We start from the raw sequence: 25,389 nt of genomic DNA, 5'->3' as shown, positions 1-25,389 counted from the left end.
TAGTAGCTGCTTAAGTTTAGCTGTGAACCAAGGTTTATTGTTACTATATATTTGCAGGTTCCTTGTTAGTACACATAAGTCTTCACAGAAGCTGATATATGATGTTACAGTATCTGTGAGCTCATCTAGGTCTGCGGAGGTATCTTCAAAAACATTCCAATTAGTGCAATCAAGGCAATCCTGGAGCTTCAGCTTTGCCTCATCAGACTAAGTCCTCACTGATTTAATTCTTGGTTTCATGGTTTTAAGTCTTTGTCTGTAGGCAGGTACAAGGTGAATCATGCAGTAATCAGAGTGTCCCACAGCTGCTCATGGTAAAGACCTATAAACATCTTTTACTGTTGTGTAGCAATGGTCTAAAGTATTTTTGCCTCTGGTGGGACAATTTACATGCTGGAAATATTTTGGGAGCTCTTTCCTTAAATTTGCTTGTTTGAAATCTCCCAAAATGATGGGAAGGGAATCTGGTGTTTAGCTTCAGCATGTTTCCAATCTGTGCTGTACTATTCTACACTACACTATACTACACCGTGCCATACCATACCATACCATATCATACCATACATACATTTATATAAAATCCTATAATAACCTAAAAATAGGATGCTGCTATGCTGCTCTCACGTGAAAAATAACCATCTGTAACCTTGGATTCTTAGGAATTTGGGTAGAGTTAATCATCTATTTCCTTTGAAAGATAAGGAAGAAAAATCTAGATTCACATGAAATTTGGGGAATGAATATTTTTGGTGAGCAAGACCTAGGCATGAAGCCAATAAAAACAGGACTCTCCGTCAAAAGTTTTCAGTGGCTGTATGGGGATATGGAGAAATATTGTCATCATCAATTTTTATTACAGTCATAGACAACATTATTTTACAATAAATTAATAAGAATAAAAATAACAACAATAACAACAACAATAGTAAGAAAAATAAAAGATAGAATAATATACTGTGATTGGTGGTGGATTAACAGTGGGCTGTTCCTAATTTTATGTACAACATAGTAGAATTTGGCTGCACTTGGAGAATTACTTTGCACTGATCTGATAATAGTGTAGTTGCAGATGAAAAAGATCAATTTTCCCAGATATTTTATTAGGTAAGATTGAATCTGTGAGTATATATACAGTATATATACAGTATATACATTATAGTATATGCTCTACACTATATACAGTATAGTAGGACATGAGCTACAATTTCAGTGACCCCTTGTCCAAAGGGGCACAGTCTCAGGTCACATGGTATTTTTTTCTATTGTCTTTCTGTGGGAAGTATGAGTGTGCTAAAGTTAATCCCTTTGGATTTGGGGGATGGTTGTTTTATATAAATATCATGCTACTTTAAAAAGGGTAATGCTTAAATAAACTTTCTTGGAAAAAGCAGCCGATCTTATTGGATTTCCAGGTCTTTAATACAATTGTTAAGTGCACTAAGGGCAGAGGTGGTATTCAGCAGGTTCTGACCAGTCCTGGAGAACCAGTAGTGGAAATTCGACTATCTCTGACTGGCCCCACCTCATCTATTCTCTGACTCCCGAGTCCCAGCTGATCAGCTGGGTCTTCTTTTGTTGCCCTGCACAGGAGAACAGAGCTGGAAAGCAGGTTAGTGGGGCGGGGAGAGAATGGGGATTTTACAGTATCCTTCCCCTGGAGTGGGGTGGGAATGAAGATTTTACAGTATCCTTTCCCTGGAGTTTAGTTTAGTTTACTTTATTATCATTGCACCTCGTACAACAAAATCAAACACCATCTTCAGTGCACATCATGACCATGAAAATAAACATAAACACACATCCTTCACCCTTCACACATTGAACTGAAAACCCCTGACATCACATCAACACTGCACTATGCAGCAGAATTCCAAAGAGCTACTGCCCTGGGATAGAAGCTGTTTGTCAGCCTATTTGTCCTTGTTTTTATTATTCTGTACCATCTGCCAGATGGTAATAGTTCAAAAAAAAGGGTTCCCAGGATGAGATGGATCTTTGAGAATGTTTTGCACTTTCTTAAGCAGGAATTATAAAGCTCTTCCAAAGAGGGAAGAGGGCAACCAATGATCTTCTGGGCAATGACATTAACCCTCTGGAGTGCTTTCCTATCTGCCACAGTGCAATTGGCAAACCATACAGAGGTGCAGTAAGTTAAGATACTCTATATAGTGCAGCAGTAGAAGGTCAGCAGCAGTTTATCATTCAGTTGTTGTTTTCTGAGTGGGGTGGGAATGGAGATTTTACAGTATCCTTTCCCTGCCATGCCCACCAAGCTACACCCACCAAGCCACACCACACCCACCAAGCCATGCCCACAGAACCGGTAGTAAAAAAATTTGAATCCCACCACTGACTAAGGGTGCCGCATCATTAAAAGCACTTCCCTGGAGAAACCAAATTACTGAGTTTTTGTAAAATGGTCCTCAACCATACTGATTTGAAATTGTCTTCTATAAGGAGAGAACCTGCCCCCCACCCAAAAAAAAAGTAGTTTTAGCCAATGTGTAAAAATGTAAACCTATGCACCTCCTTAGTATTGCATTTGGGACGCAGTGAGCTACCTGAATAGGCCTCTTAGGAATTTGGATTGTGCCCTTTCCAGAGGAATAAAAGAGGAATAAGGTCCCAGCTGAGTACTAAAGAGTAATTGTGCGCTAGCCTTAGCTGAATATATCTTCAATGCTGCTGGAATATACTGTGACTCTCTGGAAAAATAAAAAAGATTCAATTGCTACTGCTGTTGGGGGGCATTTTGGATGACATAGTATAGTTATGTGCTGCATTTAATGCAGGAGACAATAACAGTGTATTAAATGTAATGTCTCCTTTGGACGAATATGAGATATCATAATATCTACATTATTTGATTGCCTCAGGGAGATTACATATCTCTGAATTCTTTACTTAATAGCAATCTTACCAATAAGAAACTCCCGTTAAGTTTAATTTGAAATATATATACTTTTGAACAGAAAATGGAGTTCTTCTGTAATTTTTAGTGTTCACTCATAAAGATTCAACAGTCCTTTGGGTAAAAAAATGTCAGGGAAGATCAGGAACTATCTGTTCTGTATTCTGTTTATTCTGTTCCTGTGGTGTTCTTTCTGATGTGATAGTTAAAAGAAAGAGTGTGATTCATCATACACAGAAACTTTATGTAGAACAACTTCGCCCTAGTACTTCTTTTAGAGTCATGCAAGGTAGTTACGCTCTTTTTGGTAAGAAAATAAAAATAAATAAAATAGTATTAAAATAGTATTTATGTGTATATTCCATATCAACATCTATATTATATTTACCTGTAGTTTCCATTATAGGGCTGTGCTTTTTACTGGGGATTTACTTCTTGGTTTGCTTACTACATCAACCACCCCCAGTATACTCCTCCATGTAAGTAGAACAGAGGGATGTGCTTAAGTAATAGACCTACATAGCATTCTTTTAGCATTTTCTTATGACTGGAAATTATTTACCTTTGCATTGGCATATTTTTAAAAAAACAACTTTTACAATGAAAGTACTTATTTTTATAAACATTTGCTAGCAAAGGAATTCTGTCCCATGTTTTCTCTCCATCTGATATTCCTAATGTGAGAAAGCGGTATAATTTTTCCTGTGATGTGAGGCCATGCTACTACATAATGTTTTGTAGAAGCCATAAATATTGTAACAGAATCACAGTTGCATTTGTATAAGAGAAACATAGTTGATCTCACTGAACTGTGGTCCGTCTTGGGGTGGAATATGGGCTTCCCATGAGATATTTAATATCTTAATTGGTTTATTCCAAAATGGTTTGTCTGAAATGGATTAATCCAATAAACTGTAGGAAACCTGCAGCAAAATAATAATTATGTATGTAAAATAGATCAATATTTTTGTTTCCTTTTGTTGGGTTAAATATGTAGAAATATATTGAATTAAATATTGTGAATTAAGCATTTGTTTTTGAGTACATATTGATGCACAAAACACTGTGATATCAAAGAGTTAAGTTTCCAAACAGACAAAATCCTGTGAATTATATATCAATTATATATTATTGTAGATACTAAAATGTTCCTCTGGTACCTACAATCATCTAAGACTAATGTATTGTTTTATTATATTTTCTAGCATTTGGAAATAAACAAGTTTCTTTTGCTACCTTCGGATTTCTGGTATGTATAGGCAAGCAGCTGAAGAATAAATATGAGTGTGGGAAATATCTAGTATACATAAATGTCTTTAGGGGAATGACACTGGTGAAGGATTTTTTTAAAAAGCTCCTTTGAAGGCCCTATGCTTTATATGATCTGAATTTGTTTCTGAAATGAAAATTAAAAGCTGCCATTTTCATGTTGATATCAGAATGATAGTAGTTGGTCATGTAAGCATTTAAATGAATAAAAAGGTATACTACATACAAAGAGTATATTCATAAACTGCAATTTCTTAAGGTTAGAAAGTTTTAATTTGCTAAGTCAGGAAAACTCAGGGTAATTACAGACTATGCAGCAGACAACAGACAATGCTTAGCTAATTACATGTATTTATCTCTATAAGTCACAACATGAGAACTAACTGCAAAAATCAAGGATGGTTCCAAATGAGTGTCTTGTTTTGAAATCACTGTGCCGCCAACCTTACTAGGATTTTATCCAAGACCAAAATGTCACTGTCTTCCATTTGGAACATTAGCTTCTTTTCTCATGTTTAATCCATCTTACTTTCTCCTCAGCCCACTTTTAAAACAGGGAAATGTACAGCATTACAATTGTTGAAAGTCAAACACATTTTTGGTGGGGGATTTTAGTTCATTTAAGCTGGGAACCCCTAATAAATTTAACGCTAACTGCTGGGACCAGGCACGCTAACGATTGATAGCTATAAAATTTAATAAAAAAAACATTGAGTACTCCATAAATCTCTAGTGAAGAAAGCCTAGATGACACAGTTCATGATGTTACTGTAGGAACATTTTTACATTTTGTAAACAGCATACTTTTCTTGATGTTTTTGACATTCATATTCTTGAATAGTATGAGAATATAAATAGGGCTTGCTTGCTTTTTCTTTCTTTCTTTTTTTTAAACAAACTTTATTCAGTTTTTCACATTAAAAACAAAAATCTCTTTTTAGTGGACAACATGTTTCCGGGTCATCAACTTTACATACAAATATGACAGCAATTATACATTGATATATGCATACTTAATTCTATTATTACCTTTTGCATTCCAAATTTTCAGTAAGGGAAAAATAAACACATTAATTCTAGCCTCTTTCATTGCTCTCAGTCGAAACATCTTTTTGTTTCATTTCAATTATTTCAAATATAATCCTTTAATATTTATTTTAAAAATAAAGATAAACAATATGTGTTTGCCTAATAATAATGATGATGATGATAATGATAATAATAAAAAAAGTTACCAATGTCTCTCCTTCCTTTTAATAGTCTATATTAACTTATTAATTTAGTTGGTTCTTTAGTATGTCATATTCCCTTTCCATTATGCATTCTTTTTATAAATTCTAGATTAATACAAATTTTAACACTAAAAATAAAAAACAAGTATAGGTTTCCCCCCTTTTACTGTTTTGAGTGTGACACCCCAATGATTAAAATATACCTTTATTCCCTCATCTTAATTCCCAATAAACCAGTATTTTTAAGAAGTTACAATAATAATCATTACATCTTTTCACTTGGATTCCACAGCATATTTTCCTCCCTTGATTTTTAATAAGAGTCATCACTATCTATATTACCCTATTTTCTAAATATTTTTAATTGCAGAAATATTCTTATTACCCCTTGTAACCCTGCAGAATCCCCTTTTTAATTCATCAACCATTATCTCTGAAAAAACAATTTCTTTTCAATATTTTACTATTTCTGTATTTCTTTATTTCATGTATCTGTTTCTTACTGCTTCTCCTCTCCCTCTTTTCCCCATATCTTTTCTCATTCCAGTTTATATCCCTCTCTTTCTTAATATCTTCCTTTCCCCTTTTCTGTTGGGTCTTTCTGCCTTTCCCGATTTCACAGGTATTCCCCCTTTTGATTGCCTTCTTAAATCTCAACTTTTTAACCTTCCTTCTTTCCCCACTTCTTTGTAGTGTTCTTTGTGTTAATTGTCTATTTAAAATGCCTTCTCCTTGAATCGACTCCTCCTCCTCTGAAGCTAGTTCTTCTTGTTCTTCAATCACCATTTCCATTTTTTCTAACACAGAGCAAAGTAATTTGCCTCTTTCCTTAGTAATTCTCTCATATTTTTAAGTTCCATTTTTAATTCCCGAAGATATCATCATTAGACACTCTTATATTTTTTGATTGTTGAAGTCCACAAAAAAACCACTTTTACTTTCTTCTTTCTTCTTTCAATTTTCTAAAGTTCTCAATTATTCCCTTCCCAGGGTCTATACCAAAAACATCAATCAATCCCACAGTCAGTCTTTCCTTGTTTTTTTTTCTTTATTCTGGTTCTGCTTTCACTTTCTAAGATTCTTACTTTGTTTCAATATTTCTTTAATGTTATATCCACACAAGTTCATTTAGAAACAGGATGCTTTCCCTTTTTGTCAAAAGGTGGCATTCTCCATTTTACAAAGTCTTCACCTTTTCCCCCTATTTTTTATTTAGGGTTTTTCGAACCTCAATATTCCAGTCCAGTCCAGTCTCCAATTTGTAAACTTTATTATTATTATTATTTGACAATCTTAAGTCCAGCTTTATTTTATGCCTGTTTATTCCCAAAATATTTTAGTCCAATTTAATTAAATCTTTAGTTCCAGCTTCTTCCTTTCCCGATTCAAAGCCCCGCTTAATTGTCAAAAATATTTTCTTTTTTTTTTCCTGTCCCTTTGTAATTTCACTGCTCACTTTTCTTTTCTTAAAAATTCCATGTTACTTTAATCCCAGGGTACTTTTGTTTAGTTGTATTGCCCAGTTCTCCCAGTTCAGATGTAATCCACCTCTTTCTTCCCTCCTGCACAAATCTTAATCCAGCTGAGTCATCCTCTTCGGGGTGGCCATTTTGAACAACCGCTGCAGTCATCTTCGGGGGGAAAAAGACCAAGCCCAAGTGGCGGGATATGCGGTCCCTCAACCTGGCTTGCGGCTTCCCCTTACTCCACCGCCCCTCCAAGGCAGCTTCAGACCCTAATTGTAATGATCAGGGCTCTCCAACAAAAGAGCATGGACCATAGCCACAGAGAGTCACGATCTACGGTCTGTCAGTGAGGAGGCTCCGCCTTCTTCCCTCGCTTGCTTTTTCTTAACCTGTATTTACTAGGCTTGCCAGATAATATATCAATAGGTTACAGAATTATAATGTCCAACTGTACAAAAAAATTGAAATAAATTTGAAATATTTTACAGGTATGTGAAGCTGGAAACCATTTTATCAATGTGGCTTTGGTTCATCAAAATCAGTCAGGTTTGTAGTTTATTTTTCAGTTCCTAACTTTTAATTTTTTCATAGCATTATTCTTAATGTTTGAGTATCGTAAACTATCTTAATGCAAAGAGAAAACTGGGCAAGGACAATGTTTCTTTCTGGTTCTCTAGATCAAGGGTATCAAAATCGATTTCATTAAGGCTGCATCAGGGTTGTGTTTGACCTTGAAGGGCCGGATGGAAGTGGCTGGGGTGGGCGTGGCCAACTTGACATCACTCGTGTTGGGGCATCAGTGGTGGCCAAATGCTAAAGCAGGACTTTCCTCAAACTTCCCTCCCTCTCATTATAATCACCTTCCTTCTTTCCTTCCTTCTTTCCTTTCTTCCTTTTCTTCTTTTTCCTTCCCTCTTCATTCTCCTTTCTTCTTCCTTCCCCCTTTTCCTTATTTTTTCTTCCTTGTGTCAGCCTTGGAAGCCATATTAGCACCAGAAGCTTCCATGCTGCCATATTCCTGTGCCTGGGAACAGGGGGGATTTCATAGAATGGATGAGCAAGGGGTTGGACAAGAAGACGTTCAAGGGCCCTTCCCACTATTATTCCTATTACTACTAGTATAGATTAATACTATAAGACTCTAAATGCTGGGTCATACTTAAGTGGTGGTCCACTTGGACCTAGATCCCTCTCACGGTTACTATTGTTGAGCAAGATGCTATCTATTCTATACCTGTATTTGATTTTTCCAGTCTTGGTAAGGATTTTTTTTTCTCATCATCTTATGGTAATATTGCTACTTTATATAAGTGCACATTCATAATGCACATTCTACCCTGCCTGGCAGTGCTAAACTTAAACATTTTGAAGGAATATAGTTTCCTTCCTGGAATCCTGTATAAACTTATAAAATGGAGGAGAATCTTTTGAATGTCAATTCAAGCTATGGAAACCACAATAGTTAAAGAACAGTTGAAATTGAATTACATTTATAACATAAATACCTGAACATAAAATAAATTTATAATGAAAGTACTTTTTCTGTAAATGAAAATAGATATGCATACAATGGAATAAATAAATCTCTTCTAATTCCTGAGCTCAATATTTTCCTTTTCTTTTTCCCAACAGGAAATAAAGTATCTTTTCCAAGTCCAACACTCAATCCTTTCACATGGATTTTTACACTTGTTTCCTGTCCAAATTATACATATGAGGTATTCTTCCTTCTTTCCTTCCTCCCTACGTCCCTCAAAACAATTGATTTTTAAAATAGGCAATGTTTTATGAAGAAATGCTTACAGTATTTTAATAATGGAAGAGAATATTGCTACTGATGATGTTTTTATTTTGGTAAAGAAAATAACCAATCTCGAAGAGCACCAATGATACCATACTAATAATGTTCATGTCTTGATTACTCAGTCAACTTACATTCCCATAAATATGCCAGTCATGTTTTCCAAATGACTGATAATTCTTTTCATATTTTCTCTTCCTTCAACTTTCTGAAATTGCTCCATTAACAATGAGCCTTATAGTGATCCAAGTTCTGTTGCCTTTGGTCTCTGCCTTCTACTCACTAGATTATTCACACATGTCAAAGACCATACACCATGACATTTGGGTGTCCTGCCAGCATTCACCAACACCTGACAACAATTGTTCTCAAAAACATATCCCACTCTTGCTTGATTTTCAAGAGCTGTTGAAGTTTCACAAGAACGTGGTGTGATCCACAATCTCTGGAAGTCACACTAAACGGCTATGCTGTTGCATAACCTCTGCAGCCCCTGAGAATCAGGCAAGAATTCACACAATTTTTGGAGGCAGCAAAGGTCAGAGAAGAGCATTTTCGGAGGTCCCTTCAACAATAAATGTCTTGGGTTACTCAGGGCAGCTTCAGGAATGCCACAGGGACCTGTCAATACAAAAAGAACATTGCCTTAATGTAAACATGAAAAATGTGATCTTAAGAAGTGCTGGGTCATGAGGACAATTGCAAGGCATGTCAGTCTTGGGGAATGATATGCGGTAGCCTTTTTGATTGGTAGTGGGAATGCTAGGGATTAAGTCAGAAGAACAATAGGCCACCATTCTAGACAAGTGGCTGCCCCATATCTTTTTAAAAGATCCAGAGCACCCACTCTGAAAGCAAGCTGTTCCAGTGGTTAATTATTCTCTCTGTTAGGAAATTTTTCCTTAGTTCTAGGTTGTTTCTCTTGATAAGTTTCCATTCATTGTTTCTTCTCTTGCCTTCTAGAGCTTTGGAAAATATGTTGATCCTCTCTTCTTTGTGACAGTCCCTCAAATATTGGAACTGCTATGAAGCTATTCTAGTCCTTCTTTTCACTAGACTAGACATATCCAATTCCTGTAACTGTTCTTCCAGTTTTAGCCTCTGTTAAGGTAGTCCCCGTTAGGAGAATGAGTGCACTCAGGGAAACGTAGTGAGAGTGGTGATGAATAACACACAACCAGCATACAGATACACTGAATAGTAAAATGTAAGTTTTACTTCCAGTAAATGGGTAAACAAAGTCCAACACCAACAGTCCAAATCATACACGGTTAAAGCAGGTAGTATTCAATACGATCAGTCCAGGAATAATCCAGTATCATAAACAAAGTTCAGTATACAGAGTTTGCTAACAGTTTGCAAAACTCACAGCAATCCAAGTAGAACGACGATCAGGCAAAAGGCAATAGGGAAATGCAAGAAGAGAACAAACCAGGTTTCTGGCTCCATCTGATGGCCATTGGAAGAACTTCAGCCAATCACAAATACAGCATTCTCTTAAAGCTACAACAGTATTAAATGACTATCCTGGTTTATATATTGCAAACCCAACTGTTAGGTGATTATCATTCCTAACAGTCTCCATCCTCCTAATAATCTTTGTGTTCTTTTTGTACTCTTTCCAGAATCTCAATATCTTTTTTATAATGTGGTGACCAAACGTGCATTTAAATGTGATCTTACTAAGGTTTTATAAAAGAGTTACTAATAATTCATGTGATCTTGATTCTATCCCTCTGTTAATGCAACCTAGGATTGCATTGGCTTTTTTGGCAGTTGCTGCACATTGCTGGATCATATTTAAATGATTGTCCAAGATCAGTCTGAGAGTTCTTACTATTGAGCCAGGTACCCCCTACTCTATACCTGTGCATTTGATTGTGTGTGTGTGGGGGGGGATAAGTATAAAACCTTACTTTTCTCTTTGTGGAATTTCATTAAGGACTGCATGTTGAGTGAGGTTTGTCAGCCAATTACAATTACAACTCCATACACTTACCATTACAAATCCATGGCAATACTTACTAAGAAGCAGGTTGTGGTGTACTTTGTCAAATGTCTTACTGAAATCCAAGTAAACTGCATTTCACTGGTCCACTAATTTAGACTCTTTGTAGAAAAATGAAGTAAGATTTGCTGGCATGATTTCTTTTTGACAAACCTGTGTTAGCTACTGATTACAACTTTGCTTGCTTCTATGTTCTCTCAGATACATTGCTTGATTAGGTTTTTCAGGATCTTCACAGGTGATTTGTCTGTAGGTTCTTGCATCTGTGTTTTTACCCCCTTCCCTTTTTTTTTTTTTTTTTTGATGATGGGAATCCAGGGGTGGGATTCAGCCATTCAGGCCAATTTGAGCAAACTGGATGTTAATTTTACATCAAGTTAATTTTACATCAAGTTCAGTAGTTCTGAAGACCAGCTGGCCATGCCTGGCCCCACCCCTCCCAGGAGTCCCCACGCACCTGATTCTGGCTCCCAAGTAAGTGCAGGGAGCTTGCTAGGCCCAAAATCGGGCACGGGGAGTGCATCTCTGCCTCCCCACATCCTGTTTTTGCTCCCAGGAGGCTCCAGGGAAGCTTCCTAGGCCCAAAATGGGGCATGGGAGTGTGTGGCAAGACCACCTCCATGCCCCATTTTGGCTCTTCTGAGGCTCCAGGGAGGCTTCCTAGGCCCAAAATTGGGCACGGGAAGTGCAAAGAAAGAAGAGAAGAGAAAGAAAGGAGGGATGGGAGAAAGAAAGGGGGAAGGGAGAAAGAGAAAGAAAGAAAGAGGGAGGGAAGGAAGGGAAGGGAGAAAGAAAGAAAGAAAGAAAGAAAGAAAGAAAGAAAGAAAGAAAGAAAGAAAGAAAGAAAGAAAGAAAGAAAGGGAAGGAAGGGAAGGAAGTGAAATAAAAGAAAGAGGGAGGGGAGAAAGAAAGAGGGATGGAGGGAGGGAAGGGAGAAAGAAAGGAAGGGAAGGGAGAAAGAGGGAAGGGAAAAAGAGGGAAGGGAAAGGAAAGTGAATGAGATATAGATGGATGGATAGAGGGGATGGGAGGGAGAGAGGGAGAGAAAAAGGAAAAGAAGGAAGGACCACACAAACCACTAGAAACAGCTTCAGAGTATGCTTTGAAACAGCAAAGCAATCCAGGCCTGGAAGGGATCTCAGAGATCATCTAGTTCAACCCCTGCTCCAAAAGCATTGTTAAAGTAAGTTTCTCTCTTTTGACCCACCCAGTCACATGACCACCTAGCCACGCCCACCAAGCCATGCCCACAGAACCGGTTGTTTAAAAATCTGAATGCCATCCCTGTCCAGGGAACCACATCACTTTTGTTCCTTGGTGCTCCACGGTCTTTGAAAAATATGATTCAATGGTTCTAAGATCACACTTGCCAGATCCTTCAGAACTCTGGCATGTGATTCATCAGGTCCTGGCTATCTGAAGTCATCTAGAGTGGATAAGTGTTCTTTTACTATTTTCTTACTTATTTTAATTTGTATTCCTAGTCTCTCTCTTTTATAGTTATGTTCTTGATAGCTTGGGCTGTATTATCTTTTTGCATGAGGACAGATGCCAAGAATAAATTAAACAGCTCAGCTTTCTCTCTACTGCCTGTTTCTTTCTTGCCATCTTCTTTCATTAATGGACCAATTGTTTCCTTGACTTTTTTTTGTTTTTGTTTTTTATACGTTGAAAGAATTTTTTTATTATTATTTGCAAGTCTAGCTTTCCTGACTTCATCTTTGCAAGTTCAGGTTATTTGTTGGTGTTCTGTCTTAGTAATATGTCCCTCTTTCAATATTTTGTACCTTTTTGTCTTTCAATTTATGAGAGAGTTCTTTGTATAATCATGCTTGTTTTTCTTTTTTAGTGGTTTTGAGCTGGAGTAGGCTTTCATAATCCTATTTTCCAGAGTTTCCCAAGCTTCTTGAGTTCTGTTCCCCTTTAAGATTTTAATGCATTGAATCCTTCACAAACTCTCTAGGGTTTGTTAAAGCCAGCTCTTTTAAAGGCCGGTTTATAAACATTGGTTTGATTATGTTCTATTGTTTGTACTTGCATTATACTGAATTCCAATATGACATGGTCACTCTCACCCAAAGTTCCAGCAACTTCAACCCTCTATCATTTTTTCTCTGTTAGTATTAGATCCAATAAACTTTCCCTTGAATTCCCTTTACCTTTCAGATGACAAAGTTGTCAGCTAGGTTAGTCAAGAACCTGTTTGATCTCCCACTTTATGCAGAGCTTGTTTCCCGGTTGATATCAGGGTATTTAGAGTCCCTCATTACTCCTGTGCTGTGTTTCCTACATACATTTGTTAACTGGTTAGCAAAAAATTTGTCTATTTCAACTGTTTGGTTGGAAGGCCTGTAGTATATACCTATGGAAATGTTATTCCTTTTTCTTTATATATTGACCCATATGTAGGAGGCTTTCATTTTAGGTTTTGTACATCTCTATAGAGATGTAGTAATCTTTTACATATAATGCAACTCCACCTCCTCTTTTGTTAGGTCTATTTCTTTTGAACAGTTTGTATAGATGGGTGGATAGAGGGGGTGAGAGGTAAATTCCAGTCATCCATTTCATTCATCAGTAAATTCCAGTCATCCATTTCAACCCACTAAATTTTGATGATGATAATTATATCATACTTGCCCTTATGTACCAGTATTTCATCTTGTTTGTTCCCAAACATTGAGCATTTGAATATAGGCATTTCTATCCTTTATGGCTGATCGTAGGTTTACTTCCTATATCTGGTTTTTTATTTCCTTCCCATCTGTCAAGACTAACTCAAACTTTCATCTATATTCCACTTTGCTTGCAGCTTGACAAAAAATAGGGGAAAGGAATGAAATGCAAGGGTGGGGGGATTAGCATCCAATCATCATCAATTCCCGTGAGACATTGCTCTCCCCCTCAAGGACACCTAGAACAGATGTACAGTGCAATTGGCTGGTTCCCAAAATAAAATGAACAGAAGTGATTGTTGGATGTAATGGACTGGGATGGACCATGGGGAAAGGGGAAATGAACTATGCATGCATTTGCACGGGAAGCCCAGAGCTGGTTTAATTTCTTCTGTGCCAATGTGGATTTATTCAATAAAGTTTATACTCTTGGTAAAATAGTGTCCCAGGAGTTCCTTTTCCTGGATTTGCCAATTGGACAGTTGACTTTAAACCAACTCTCTCAGTTGCAGCCTACCTTGACCCCACCAGGAGGTTGGCAGTTTTGTCAGCAACTGAGGAAGGAACAGAATGGGGTGTGAAGCCAGGGAAGCCTCCTCCCGAGAGACCACAGCAGTGGCCCAAGCTGAAGTTGGGATGCAAGTGGCCACACTACTTGCAGAGGGCTGAGAAGTCAGAGCAACAGCCTGCACTAAAAGAGGAGAGAGTAATAGAAGGACCATATTTGCAGGGGCTGGTGAGCCATGTGGGGAAGGTGATGGAAGCAGAGGATCAGCCTATCCTTCCTCACGGTGTGAGGAAGTCACGGTGACCCAGGGGAGGAAGTGAAAGGCTAGCTGAGCAGCTGAGTGGGTTGATCCAACCAAATGGAAGTTCCCAACTGCAGCTGCAGCCTGTTGATGGAGCAGCTGAAGGAGAAGTTCATCGGACTGAAGATCTGAGGAGCCATCTCACCGGGGAGCAGTGGTCACAGGAGTCAGGGACCCTGAAACCATTGCCTCCTCTCCCCTACTGTAGATGATGGTGCCAACCCCACCCAGGTTGGTGGAGACCCCATCAAGGGACAATGGTTCCCATCCCAGCCACTGCCCCATTGAGAGGGCAGGCATCAGCACACACAACCCCAGTGGCAGCCAGTTCATGCACACCACCCCTGGCTTCAGTGGGGTTGCTATCTGAACACATCCTAGTGCAAGAGTACTAACTGCCACCTCCCTTACCATTCCAGTTCAATGAGAGACCCAACAACTTTGCTTACTTCCTGACCCAAGTATGGAACTACATGAAGTGCCCTGGAGCAAGGAACCCAGATGAGGTTAATGCCATTACATCAAACTTGGAGGAAGATGCAGCTGGATGGCTAGTGTCTCTCCATGATGAGGAGAAACTTTCATGTAGATATTGTGAGATCTCAAAAAACCCACATCTTCTCCCTGCAGCAAAGCAAGTGGCCAGGGACAGAGTAGATCCAAGATTTTCATACCCTGGCAGCTCACCTGAGAGATTGTACATTGATCTATCAATTCTGGGAGATGCTAACAAGGAGCTGTATCACAACTGCCTGCCCCAGAGGAAGTGCCCCATGACTTTCCAGTGTGGTACCAGTTAGCCACAAATGTGGAGCTTGACTTGATCAAGTGCCAGGAGCATGTTGCACATAAGAATGCCTGATAGATGCCCAGTGCTCCTTGGAGGGAGAGTGGGTGCATCCCTTACTAAGGGGAAGAAGCCCCACTGGAACCTGGACCATTTTTCTGATGTGGGAAGGAAGGCCACTGGGCAGCCTTGCATCATGGCTGGCATCTGCACTGTGAACCCTGGCCCAACTAGAGCTGAAAATACTACCCCAAAGCTGAAGGAAAAAATGCAGGCAGCTCAAGAGGTCGTGGAGTTATCTCCCTAATCCAGCAAAGGGGGAGGAACTCCAACTCATGGAAAACCCACCTTGGTCTTCTATGAAAGTGACAGCAAAGGAGAATATGATCTGATGATAAATGATACCATCACTCCTATGATGGCCCAGGTGGAGATTTGGGTGCCCTCTTGGGAGTTAAGGGGATCTATATGGCCTTGTTGGACTTGGGTGCCTAATTAGCCTACAGACATGGAGAAACTAAGGTTGAGGCTGAAGAAGTTAAAGCAGCTCATGCGATTCTCCAGTTAGATGGCTCATTTATGGGAGGGGTACCAGCAACTTGCTTAACAGAGCCAGTAAGCCTCAGGCCTGGGACTCATATATCAACTATTCATTTTATTGTGCCTCCTGGAATGACAAGACCATGGACTTAGGACTAGCCTGCTTGAAGAAACAGAATCCATCAGTAGATTGGGACAGCAACAAGTAGCAAATGAGGAAGAAAGTGGCTAACCAGCAGGAGCCAGTAAAAAAGCTGAATGCCAGTTAGGAAACTGAAAGCGGAATCAGTGAATACCCTAAAAGGAAGCAAGAAGTTAGAGCTGCTCATTTTTTAAGTACTGTGGCCTAGCAGAAGTGTTCGGTTAAAGGAAATCAGACATACTCCCACAGCCTTACAGACTGTGCTATTGAAATCTTGCCAGGGGCTAAATTACCGAAAGTGAAGATGCCAAGAATGCCATGATGCCAAGGAAAATGGAGGAACTTTGAGGGCTCATAGACAAGAACTTAGCCAGGAGGTTTATTCAGCCAGCAAAGTCATGGATGGCTATCCCTGTACTTTCTTTTAAAGATTAGATCTCTCAGATTAGATCTCTCAAATTAGATCTCTCAGATTATGCATAGATTAGAGAGGATTAGATTCATATGCATGGAGAATATGTATCCCCAACCCCTCACAAATGACATGCTGGACTATCTAGCCAAGGGGAAGATCTTTACTAAGCTGGACTTAAGGGAAGCCTATTACCAAGTGAGGATTAAAGACAGGGATGAGTGGAAAACTGCATTCAACTGCATTCAGTTGCTACCAATTTTGGGTGATGCCATTTGAACTGCAAGATGTTCCAGTATTATTCATGCAATTAATATATGAGGTCCTGCATGAACAAAGGAGTATACATGAATGACATTTTAATTTATTCCAAGACCATGAAAGAGCACATAAATCTAATGAGAGTAATACTTGAAAAATTGCACAAAGCTCAGCTATATGTGAAGCAATCTAAATGTGACTTCCACAAGACCCAGTCTAGACTATTTGGGCTACCGCATCTCCAATGGTGGAGTGGAGATGAACCTGATCAAGCTGAGAGCAATCCTGAAATGGGAGGCTGCTCAAACCAAGAAGCAGTAGCACAGTTTCCTGGGATTCACAAACTTTTACTGGCAGTTCATCCCCATACGTGCCCAGATAGCCCCGTCCATCACCAACTTGATCAAGATGAGAGGGGGAGTGAAACCCAAACTGAGTCAGCCACTAAATTGGTCCATCAAATGCCAGGCAGCCTTTGAAAAGCTGAAGTGGCTTTTTGCTGCTGAGCTGGTCTTGAAGCACCCAAATTCAACTTTTGTGATCCTGGCAGATGCCAGTAATGTGGTAGAAGGGGCAGTTTTACTCCAGAAGAACAAAAAGTGAAAATTGCAACCATGTGCCTACATGTCTCGCAAGTTGTCTGATACTGAGAGGCAGTGGACTATCTGGGAGAAGGAGGCTTACATGATCTCATGGACTCTTCTCATCTGGAGGCAGTTCTTAGAGGACAGTAAGATTCAATTTGAAGTATGGATGAACCACAAGAACCTGGAAGCACTCAGGGACCCAAGGAAGCTATCCCCTAAGCAGGTCTGATGGGCTCAGTATTTTAACCACTTCAATTTCACCCTTCGCAACTTTCAAGGTGGGAAGAATTTCTTAGCCAATGCCCCATCTTTCATGCCCCAGTACAGAAGTACCTGAGAGGAGGTAGCTAATTCCATTAACCCATCCAGGCAGCTTGCAGTGCCAGCACTCGAAGGCAGTAGAAGAAGCTCAGAACTTGATGATACAATTGCTAAAAGATGTTTAGAGGATGGATGAATAGTTCAAAAGACATAAAGATGACCTGATGATGAAGGAGGGCTTGGCATGGGAGGGGAGTAAAGCGTACATTGCAGCCAGCCAGAGAACTTTGGTCCTCCAGAGGAGGCATGATGCAAAATCCACAGGACATTTTGGGTTTGTGAAGACCTTCACCTGGTGAAGAGACAGTTCTGGTGGCTGAAGATGGAAAAGGACATAGAAGCCTATGTGGCCAGCTTTCCTGTGTGTGCCTCCATGAAACACCTATCTGGGAAGTCTCCAGGCTTGCTATAGTTGGTAGCCAATACAGCTAGCCCATGGGAGGAGATATACATGGACTTTATCATGGAATTGCCTGAGAGTGCTGGAACACAGTAATTTGGATTGTTCATTGACCTGTTTTTGAAGCAAGCATGCTTTGTAGTTTGTCCGAAGATTCCTTCTGCCCGGGTTCCAGCCAAGATGTTTATGCAACACATCTACAGACTACACGGGGTCCCAAAACACATTTTTTCCAACAGGGGGTACAATTCACCACAACATTTTGGCAGGAATTTTTAAAATTGATAAGTTCCTCCCTTGAACTTAGTGCCACCTACTATCGGAATACCAAATGGGCAGCTGAATATGCCAACTCATTAGGTAACCAATGCCTGTGCTGTTATATAAATTATCAGCAGGCTAATTGAGCTGAGCTCCTACCTTTCACAGAAGTGGCATATAGCAACTCAGTGCACAGCAGCACAAGTTTTATCCCTTTCAAAGTGGCCACGGGATTGGGTTTGTGCCCATGCCAGAGCTCCCACAAGAAGCTCCAGCCTCAATGTCATTAGCTGACTGGATGGATACTCCAAAAGCCACATGGTCTTCCATGAATGAAATGCTAAATAAAGCTAGGGAAAGCCAAAAAAGGCAAGCAGATTGGAAAAAGTCCCCCAAAAGGAAATTTAGAGTGGCAGATAAAGTGTATTTGTCCATCAAGTATCTAAACCTGAGATAGCCTTGTAAAAAGTTAGGTCTCAAATACATAGGGCCTTTCCAAATTGTTCAGATTGTGAATCCAGAGTTAAAGTTGCCAAGAAGGCAAATATATCCAGTATTTCATTGCAGTCTTTTAAAACCCTTTCGGGGATCTGGCTTTAGGCCAAAGAACCATCTTCTCCTCCCATCTTAGTTAAGGGAGAGGAGCATTATGAGATCAAAATGATTCTCAATTCCAGATATCATAAGGGAAAATTACAGTACTTAGTACGGTAGAAAGGCTAACTATCAGCAGACACTGAGTGGGTGACTGCTCCAGATGTTAGGGCAGTAAGGTTTGTTAAGAGGTTTCAAAACTAGGTACCTTCAACGGCCCCTATAAGGAATGTAGCAGTAATTGGGTTGTAAGTAATAATGTGTTTGTATGTTTATTCTTGTTTCAGGTCTACCCTTCTTCCAGGGGGGTCGGCATGTCAAGACAAACTCGAACTTTCAACTATATTCCACTTTGCTTGCAGCTTGACAAAGAATAGGGTGTTGGTGGAGTGGACTGCAAGGGTGGGGGGAATGGCATTCAAGCATCACTGATTCCCATGAGACATTGCTCACCCCCCAAGGACAGCCAAAGCAGATGTCACAACATGATCGGCTGGCTCCCAAAACAAAATGAACAGAAGTGATTGGTGGACATAATGGACTGGGGTGGACCATGGAGAAAGAGGAAATGAACTATGCATGCATTTGCGCGGGAAGCCCAGAGCTGGTTTCACTTCTTCTGTGCCAATGTGGATTTATTCAGTAAAGTTTATACTCTTGGTAAAATAATGTCTAAGGACTTTCTTTTTCTGGATTCGCCAGCTCAGCAGTTGACACCATCATTCCCTACCTCATTGTTTGATTGATTGTCATGGGGTTTATACTTGGGATTAGATCCTAAAGATTGATCACCCTCCAGATTTAATTTAAAGTATTTTTGATAAGTCAAGGCCTTTATTTCAGATTCAGCCTTGGTGCTGCCACTAAGTGCCTCTGTTCAGGTGGTATAGATGTGGGAGGGAGATGGAGAATTGTTTCACTTTCTTTTGTGTGACTATGTGTGATATGTCTACAGAGTCATGGTAGGTATTTTCCAAAATTTTGAGTTAAAAATATATGCCATCACTGCCCTAGATGGTGCCTGGGGAAATGGAACAGCTTCCATTGATGGAAAGCTATTGTGAGTCCAACAATTCAGCCCAAAAAGAAAAAAGAAAGTACTTTTATTCCCATCTGGTGAAGGTTTTTTCTTTTATTCCTATAATAGATTGGCTCTTGGTTGTGTTTTACAGTGATGACACAAACTCTGCCAGGTAAGAATGCATATGATTTGTATTAATTAGGAACTATGAAACAGCTGCCTTCTTTAATCTTCCACAGAACTAAGCAGAGTAAGAATCAGTTTAGGATTTATTTCTATTATCTATTAACTCAACAAGGTTAATTTGTTGGAGTTAGTCTTTCTAGACAAAGGCGCACTTGCAATTTTGGGAGCACATGATAGAAATGAAAATGGCTGCCCCCCCAATAGTTGCCATGATCATTAATACAAATGCCCACGTACCAGAAAATAAAGTAGCCCTCCAAAGATGAACTTTACTTACGAAAACTTATAAAATATGATATTAAAGGCTAGTTGTTTGCAGTGTGTGCACTGTTTAATTTAATTTCCTTCCATTAATAAATGTTTTGATCCAACAGTGAGGAAAATTTAAATAATAAGTTTTTTCCTTTGAAATCAGGAAATATGAGGAAGCATTATTTTTAAATAGATAATATTCAGTAAACACAGAAGCTATTAAAAACAAAAGCTTCTCAGACAACTTCCAAAACTGCATGAACTCTATCTAGGATCCTGTCCCTTCACTTAAGCTATAATGCAGTAAAAATATTCCCCAATTCTAAAACAACCTTGTATGGATGGCGAGGGTGGAGAAAATATATTTTCTGACAATGCCCCAGTTGACCAGCAATTTCCTTCTTTTTCTTTAGTTGGTGTTTTTGCATTACTAATGTCAATCCAGATGGTACAATGGGCTCGAAAGAAGCACCAACTGTATCTGAAGAAATCTATTACACACAGGTGGAGAAAAGCTATGATTCCCTTTATAGTGTGAATGTACATCAAAGTGGTTTGTACTATCCTGGTCAGTTGAAAGTAGTGTAACACAATTCATTTTGTTCTTCAAGAGAAACATAGTAGAACATTGATTTATATTTATTCAAATGTATGCTTTAAAAATAGTAAACCAATGCCTTATATAAACATATTAGGATTAACAAGGGTGACCTGACTAGAAGTTAGAATAGAGCTAGAAATAAGAAATAGAGGAATACTAGCAGATATAATCTTTATACAATAGAATATTGTAATAACTTGATGGAAAATATTAGAGTTGAAAGATGCTATTATCATATATGCTTATAACATCATTGGCATTAAAATGGAATATAATACTGAATAACTATGTTAAAAAACTGTGTATATTAATACTAGGATTATATAAGTTTGATTAATATAACAACCATTATGAATATTATTATTGATGTCTGTATCAAAATGAATTATACCCAGGGGCCACACTGCTCATGTAGTGATATTGATGTTTATTTTAAAATAAAAATCTAATAAAACTTGGGGTGGGGATTAAACCAATCAAGGCCAAGACATTTAGATGTATGAAAGACTTTTTAGATATATAAATTTATATATTTGAAAGAATCACCAAGGGAGAACCTTGATGCCAGATTACCTTTTGATGGTTTGGGCAGCAAAGGTAATGACTCAATTTCACAAAGCAATAAATCAAGGACAATGTGTTTCAGCCAACTGTACCTTTTCAAAATGGCTTCTTTGCATGTACAGACTAGATGAGCAAGCTGGTCCATGACTTAAAAATGAAAAGTTGCTCTGCTTTACAATTAACCTTCAAGGACTGATTTCTTCCATGCTTCATAAAAGCAAAGCACCTATTTGGAGTTCCACTCACCAATATTTGTTTGACATCTTATAAAGCTATTTCTATCAAACAAAATTGTCTGACTGTGTAAGCCTTAGAGGTAGCTTTTTTCTTTATTTCTGTAACTACTTTTAAATTTTAGTTAAGAAAATCAACAGCAACAGTTAATTTAATGCAAATATGGGAGAAAGCTCCCTGAACTTGCTGTAACTTACTTCCAATAATAGTAGATTTAATATGTAACTATTGATACGATAGATTTAAAGAGTGAAAATCAGATTAAGATCAGGAAATACTATTTTTCATGTCTTAAAAATTATGATTCGTTTAATGAGCACCAGAAATATGGGGAAATTGTTTGCAGTAAGGAGGAATGATTATATAATGGAATGTAAATTACTTGGATTTTTAATTTCATGAAGTTATAATGCTTCATTCAATCAATTTGCATGTAAATCCAGTATTGTTCCTTCTTAAATTGATTAAATGTAAATTTGACACAGAAACTGTTAAGTCAATAAATTAAATCATATTCTTTCCCTACCTTTTTTGGAAATTGTATCAGTTTTGTTTTAAATAGAAAAGTTACTTTTGAAACACCTTGCAATAATATTTGTAAATATACAACATTTTTCTTTTGCAAGATTATTAGATATCATTAATACATACAGTAGTCCAATTCAGAAAGTGGAGATAGATTCAGCTTTTTTAATATGATTGAATAGTAATCTGTAACTGGACAACATCCGTACCAGGAGTCCTGGTGTCTCAGTGGTTAGAATGAAGCATGGTAGGCAAATTCTGTCCACAGCCTGGAGTTCAGCCCTGATGGGGCTCAAGTTTGACTTAGCCTTCATCCTTCCAAGGTCAATAAAACAAAGATCGAGATTGTTGGGGATAACATGCTGACATTGTAAACCACCCAGAGAGTGCTGTAAAGCACTATGAAGCTGTATACTGCAGGAACATGATGATAGGAAGCCCTTTCTTCCTAATTCAGGAGGAGTCTGAGCTATCAGCCAAGCAACACACATTTACAGCAGCTCCACTCAGTTTTATTATTTTATTATATAATTAGATTTTTAGTACGTTTACTGGACTTATAACAGATTTTCATTGGAGTTGATAGTTATGGAGAAAAGAAAAAACACCATGGAATTAGCCCAGGACATCTCCCTCCTTTGAACTCTGCAAAATAGCCAAGAATTGAGGAGCACTTCGCATGAAAGAGAATTGTAAGTAAAACAAATTTAAAAAGCAGATTCTCTTGTCCTTTAAGCAGACTATCATCCCTTTGATGCTATTCAAGATGAGAGCATATCTAGTTTCCTTTCAAATTTTTCCCACTAGAGTCTTTTCTGATAAAAAGATTAAACCTTTAAAAGCTAATATACTAGCTCCCAAGGTCACTGCTTCTTCCCTCCCAACCTAGAGAAAGCTAGAGTGTGGAGTCAGTCAGCCTTACTTCATGAAGATGTTCTCAGCGCAGAAGCTGGCCTTATTAATGTTTTTGGCTCCTTACCATGAAAAGAACATGACAATGTACTATTCAAAGTATAAAATCTGAAGAAAACCTATCTAGCCATAATTACCACAGCTGAGCCACTTATACACCTTTTACCTCCAAACACGGAGCCTCTTACTTTCCCCTCTGAAAATAATGGATTACCTGAAAATGGCTCTATAAAAACTAGAAGACTGAATTCTCTTGGGCCAGTAGAGGATTCTGCAGTTGAGGAGGAGTCGTTACTTTCATCAGGATATTCCATGGGGACTCTAGCAACAAATCAGTGGATGGGCAGGGGATCCTTGCCAACTTCAATGACACAGAGCCAGATGCAGCATGATTTAATCGATGACACAGAGCCAGGTGCATGATTTAATTCAATGACACAGAGCCAGATGCAGCATGATTCTCTTTTGCCATCTGCAGAAGCCCCTCACAAGGCAAGCATTGTTAAATGCTATCCTTGTCTCAATGTCATCCACTGCAAAAAAGACCCCCAAGAGCTGATGTAGGAAGTTAAGTCATCCCTTGGAGGAAACCATAATGGCTGATGATGACCTCCCAACCCAATATAATAACCCCAAAGCTTCTTCTTGTCAAAACCATATCTCCTGATGAGCCTCAAATGACTATCCTCTTTCCCTCCTAACTTGGAATATCACTGGCTGGTCAGTTTCATAAATAAAAAAAAACACTTTTTTTGACTATATATCACAATTTGATGTTTGGTTCCTATAGGAAATTTTCAGAGGTGGAGTTAGATGGTTACTAGGTTAACTCTATCCCAGCTGCCCTAAGCAAGGTGGGAAGGAGATCTAAAGGCAGTATTGTGAGCACAGCTCTGCAATTTAAATGTGTCTCACTGCCTTCTTTACAGCCATGGGTTGTGATTACCTTGCTCTCATCCATGGAGATTTTGCTTTTAAATATTTATATTCCCCCTCTTAATAAGAACAATCTGATCAATAATATTTGAGAGCACATTAACAATTTTATCTATAGTCATTTAGACAAATATCCCATGGCTGCAATAATTGTAGGTGGGGATTAAAATGCTAGGATGGAACTAAATGATCATACACTATTTAATCAATTTAAGTTCCATTGTCATTCGGGGCATAGATTGCAATCAGGAGTGTTTTCATATTATTGTCCATTGTTTCCACCATTAATCTTTCATCGTCATCTGTATAGATCAATTTCACTGGGATAATATCTTTAATGTATAAAACCACTCCTTTTCTTACATTGTGTCAAAGAAGTAAATATTTTCCCTAACTTTGGCTGTATCAACAGTTGTTCATGTTGCTTTTTAATATGTACTTCTTGTAGGCAGATTATATCAAAGTTTAATTTCTCTAATTTATGGAAAGTTTTCCTTCTTTTAACAGCTGAATTAAGTCCGTTTATGTTAATTGTAATCAGTTTTTTCTCTTCCATATTTATACTTTATAAGTAGGTCTAGCAGCTCTTGTAGACCTTGGTTCACGCTGTTCCTTAACTTCTACCTTTCTGCCTATTGCACCTTCTTTTTTTTCAGTCATGATTTGGCAATCCTCTTGGAATTCAATTAGTGACATTTCTTTTTCTGTCTCCGCCTCTCTCCCTCCAAAGTATCCAGTATAAAACAATTCAGCTGTCTCAATTGAGTCAATTCTGTGTCTTTGTTCTTGCCATGTGAACCTTCTGGAATTAGCCATTTATAATTCACCTCTTTTTAAAGTAGGATTTAGTCAAGAATTGGTATTCTCTTCTCATCTCGCTCACTCTTCTGGGCATTTGTTTCAGGACCACAATCTCCTTATCTTTATATTTCAATGTTTTCTATCTTGCCACCTGCAATATTTGTGTTTTAATGGCTTTCTTTGTAAATCTGATGTGAACTTCTCTTGGTAGGCTATTTCTCATTGTATATCTTGTGAAGACTCAAAAAACCTCATCTATTCCATCCATCATCTTCTCTTTGGTTATTTCCAGGGCTTCAGCCAAGATTTCTATCATTATCTCAGCTAAGTTTTGTCCCTTTTCTTCCTCTATGTTTGAAATCTGAAATAAAATTCTGATCTATCCATCTCCCATCTCAGTATCCCACTTTTATCTTGTTCAACCACTGTTAATCTGTCATCAATATCTCCAATCTTCTTATCTCTTTGTTTATCTTCTTCTTCAATTTTTTTGAATTTTTCATCATACTTCATCATCATTTGTTGAATATTCTCCACCTTTTCATCAGTTTTTTTTTAATTCTCCTTTCAGTATTCTCTGTTCTTGCTTGTATGCTTTGAATTCCTTGCATTATCATCTGCAATGTCACCTTTTCCTGTTCTTTTTCTTGTAACATTGTCTGTATTGAGCATTGTCTTCCAGATGGTGAAGAGGAAGAAGTAGAAATTGAAGAACCAGACACTGTTAGTTTCCTGCTTATTTTGGACAATTCAAAATTCTTCAGGTTCTTGTATACCTTAATTCAATCAGTTAGTTAACTAACAGTAAAAGCTCAAAAAAGGAAGAAAAAAAACATAAACCGAGAAAGGAAAAAATTGTTAAATCTTGTAGAAGGCAGAAT

The 25,389-nt window shown here is 38.2% G+C and overlaps 1 protein-coding gene across 6 annotated transcripts in view; it reads left to right on the top strand.

Annotated features, from left to right (window-relative positions):
• Positions 1-21,914, top strand: part of TECRL (trans-2,3-enoyl-CoA reductase like) — a 76,496-nt gene extending 54,582 nt beyond the window's left edge. For 2 of the 6 annotated variants that reach the window (XM_087916049.1, XM_026719600.2), the window contains 6 exons: positions 3,318-3,390; positions 4,117-4,160; positions 7,367-7,424; positions 8,511-8,596; positions 19,624-19,669; positions 20,349-21,914. In XM_087916049.1, coding sequence (XP_087772175.1) covers positions 3,318-3,390; positions 4,117-4,160; positions 7,367-7,424; positions 8,511-8,596; positions 19,624-19,669; positions 20,349-20,473 — 432 coding nt within the window. In that variant the 3' untranslated portion in view covers positions 20,474-21,914. Of the gene's footprint in view, positions 1-3,317; positions 3,391-4,116; positions 4,161-7,366; positions 7,425-8,510; positions 8,597-18,763; positions 19,143-19,623; positions 19,670-20,348 lie in introns of those variants that run through there. The other 4 variants (XM_087916053.1, XM_087916051.1, XM_087916054.1 and 1 more) reach the window with 3 other exon arrangements.
• Positions 21,915-25,389: the final 3,475 nt, after the last annotated feature.

This window comes from Pseudonaja textilis, chromosome Z (genome assembly GCF_049901715.1).
Source record: "Pseudonaja textilis isolate UNSWEBS1 chromosome Z, rPseTex1.2, whole genome shotgun sequence".
In the NCBI taxonomy this organism is placed as follows: Eukaryota; Metazoa; Chordata; class Lepidosauria; order Squamata; family Elapidae; genus Pseudonaja; species Pseudonaja textilis.
Note: the sequence above shows the minus strand (reverse complement) of the source record. Positions and strands in the feature narration are given on the sequence as shown.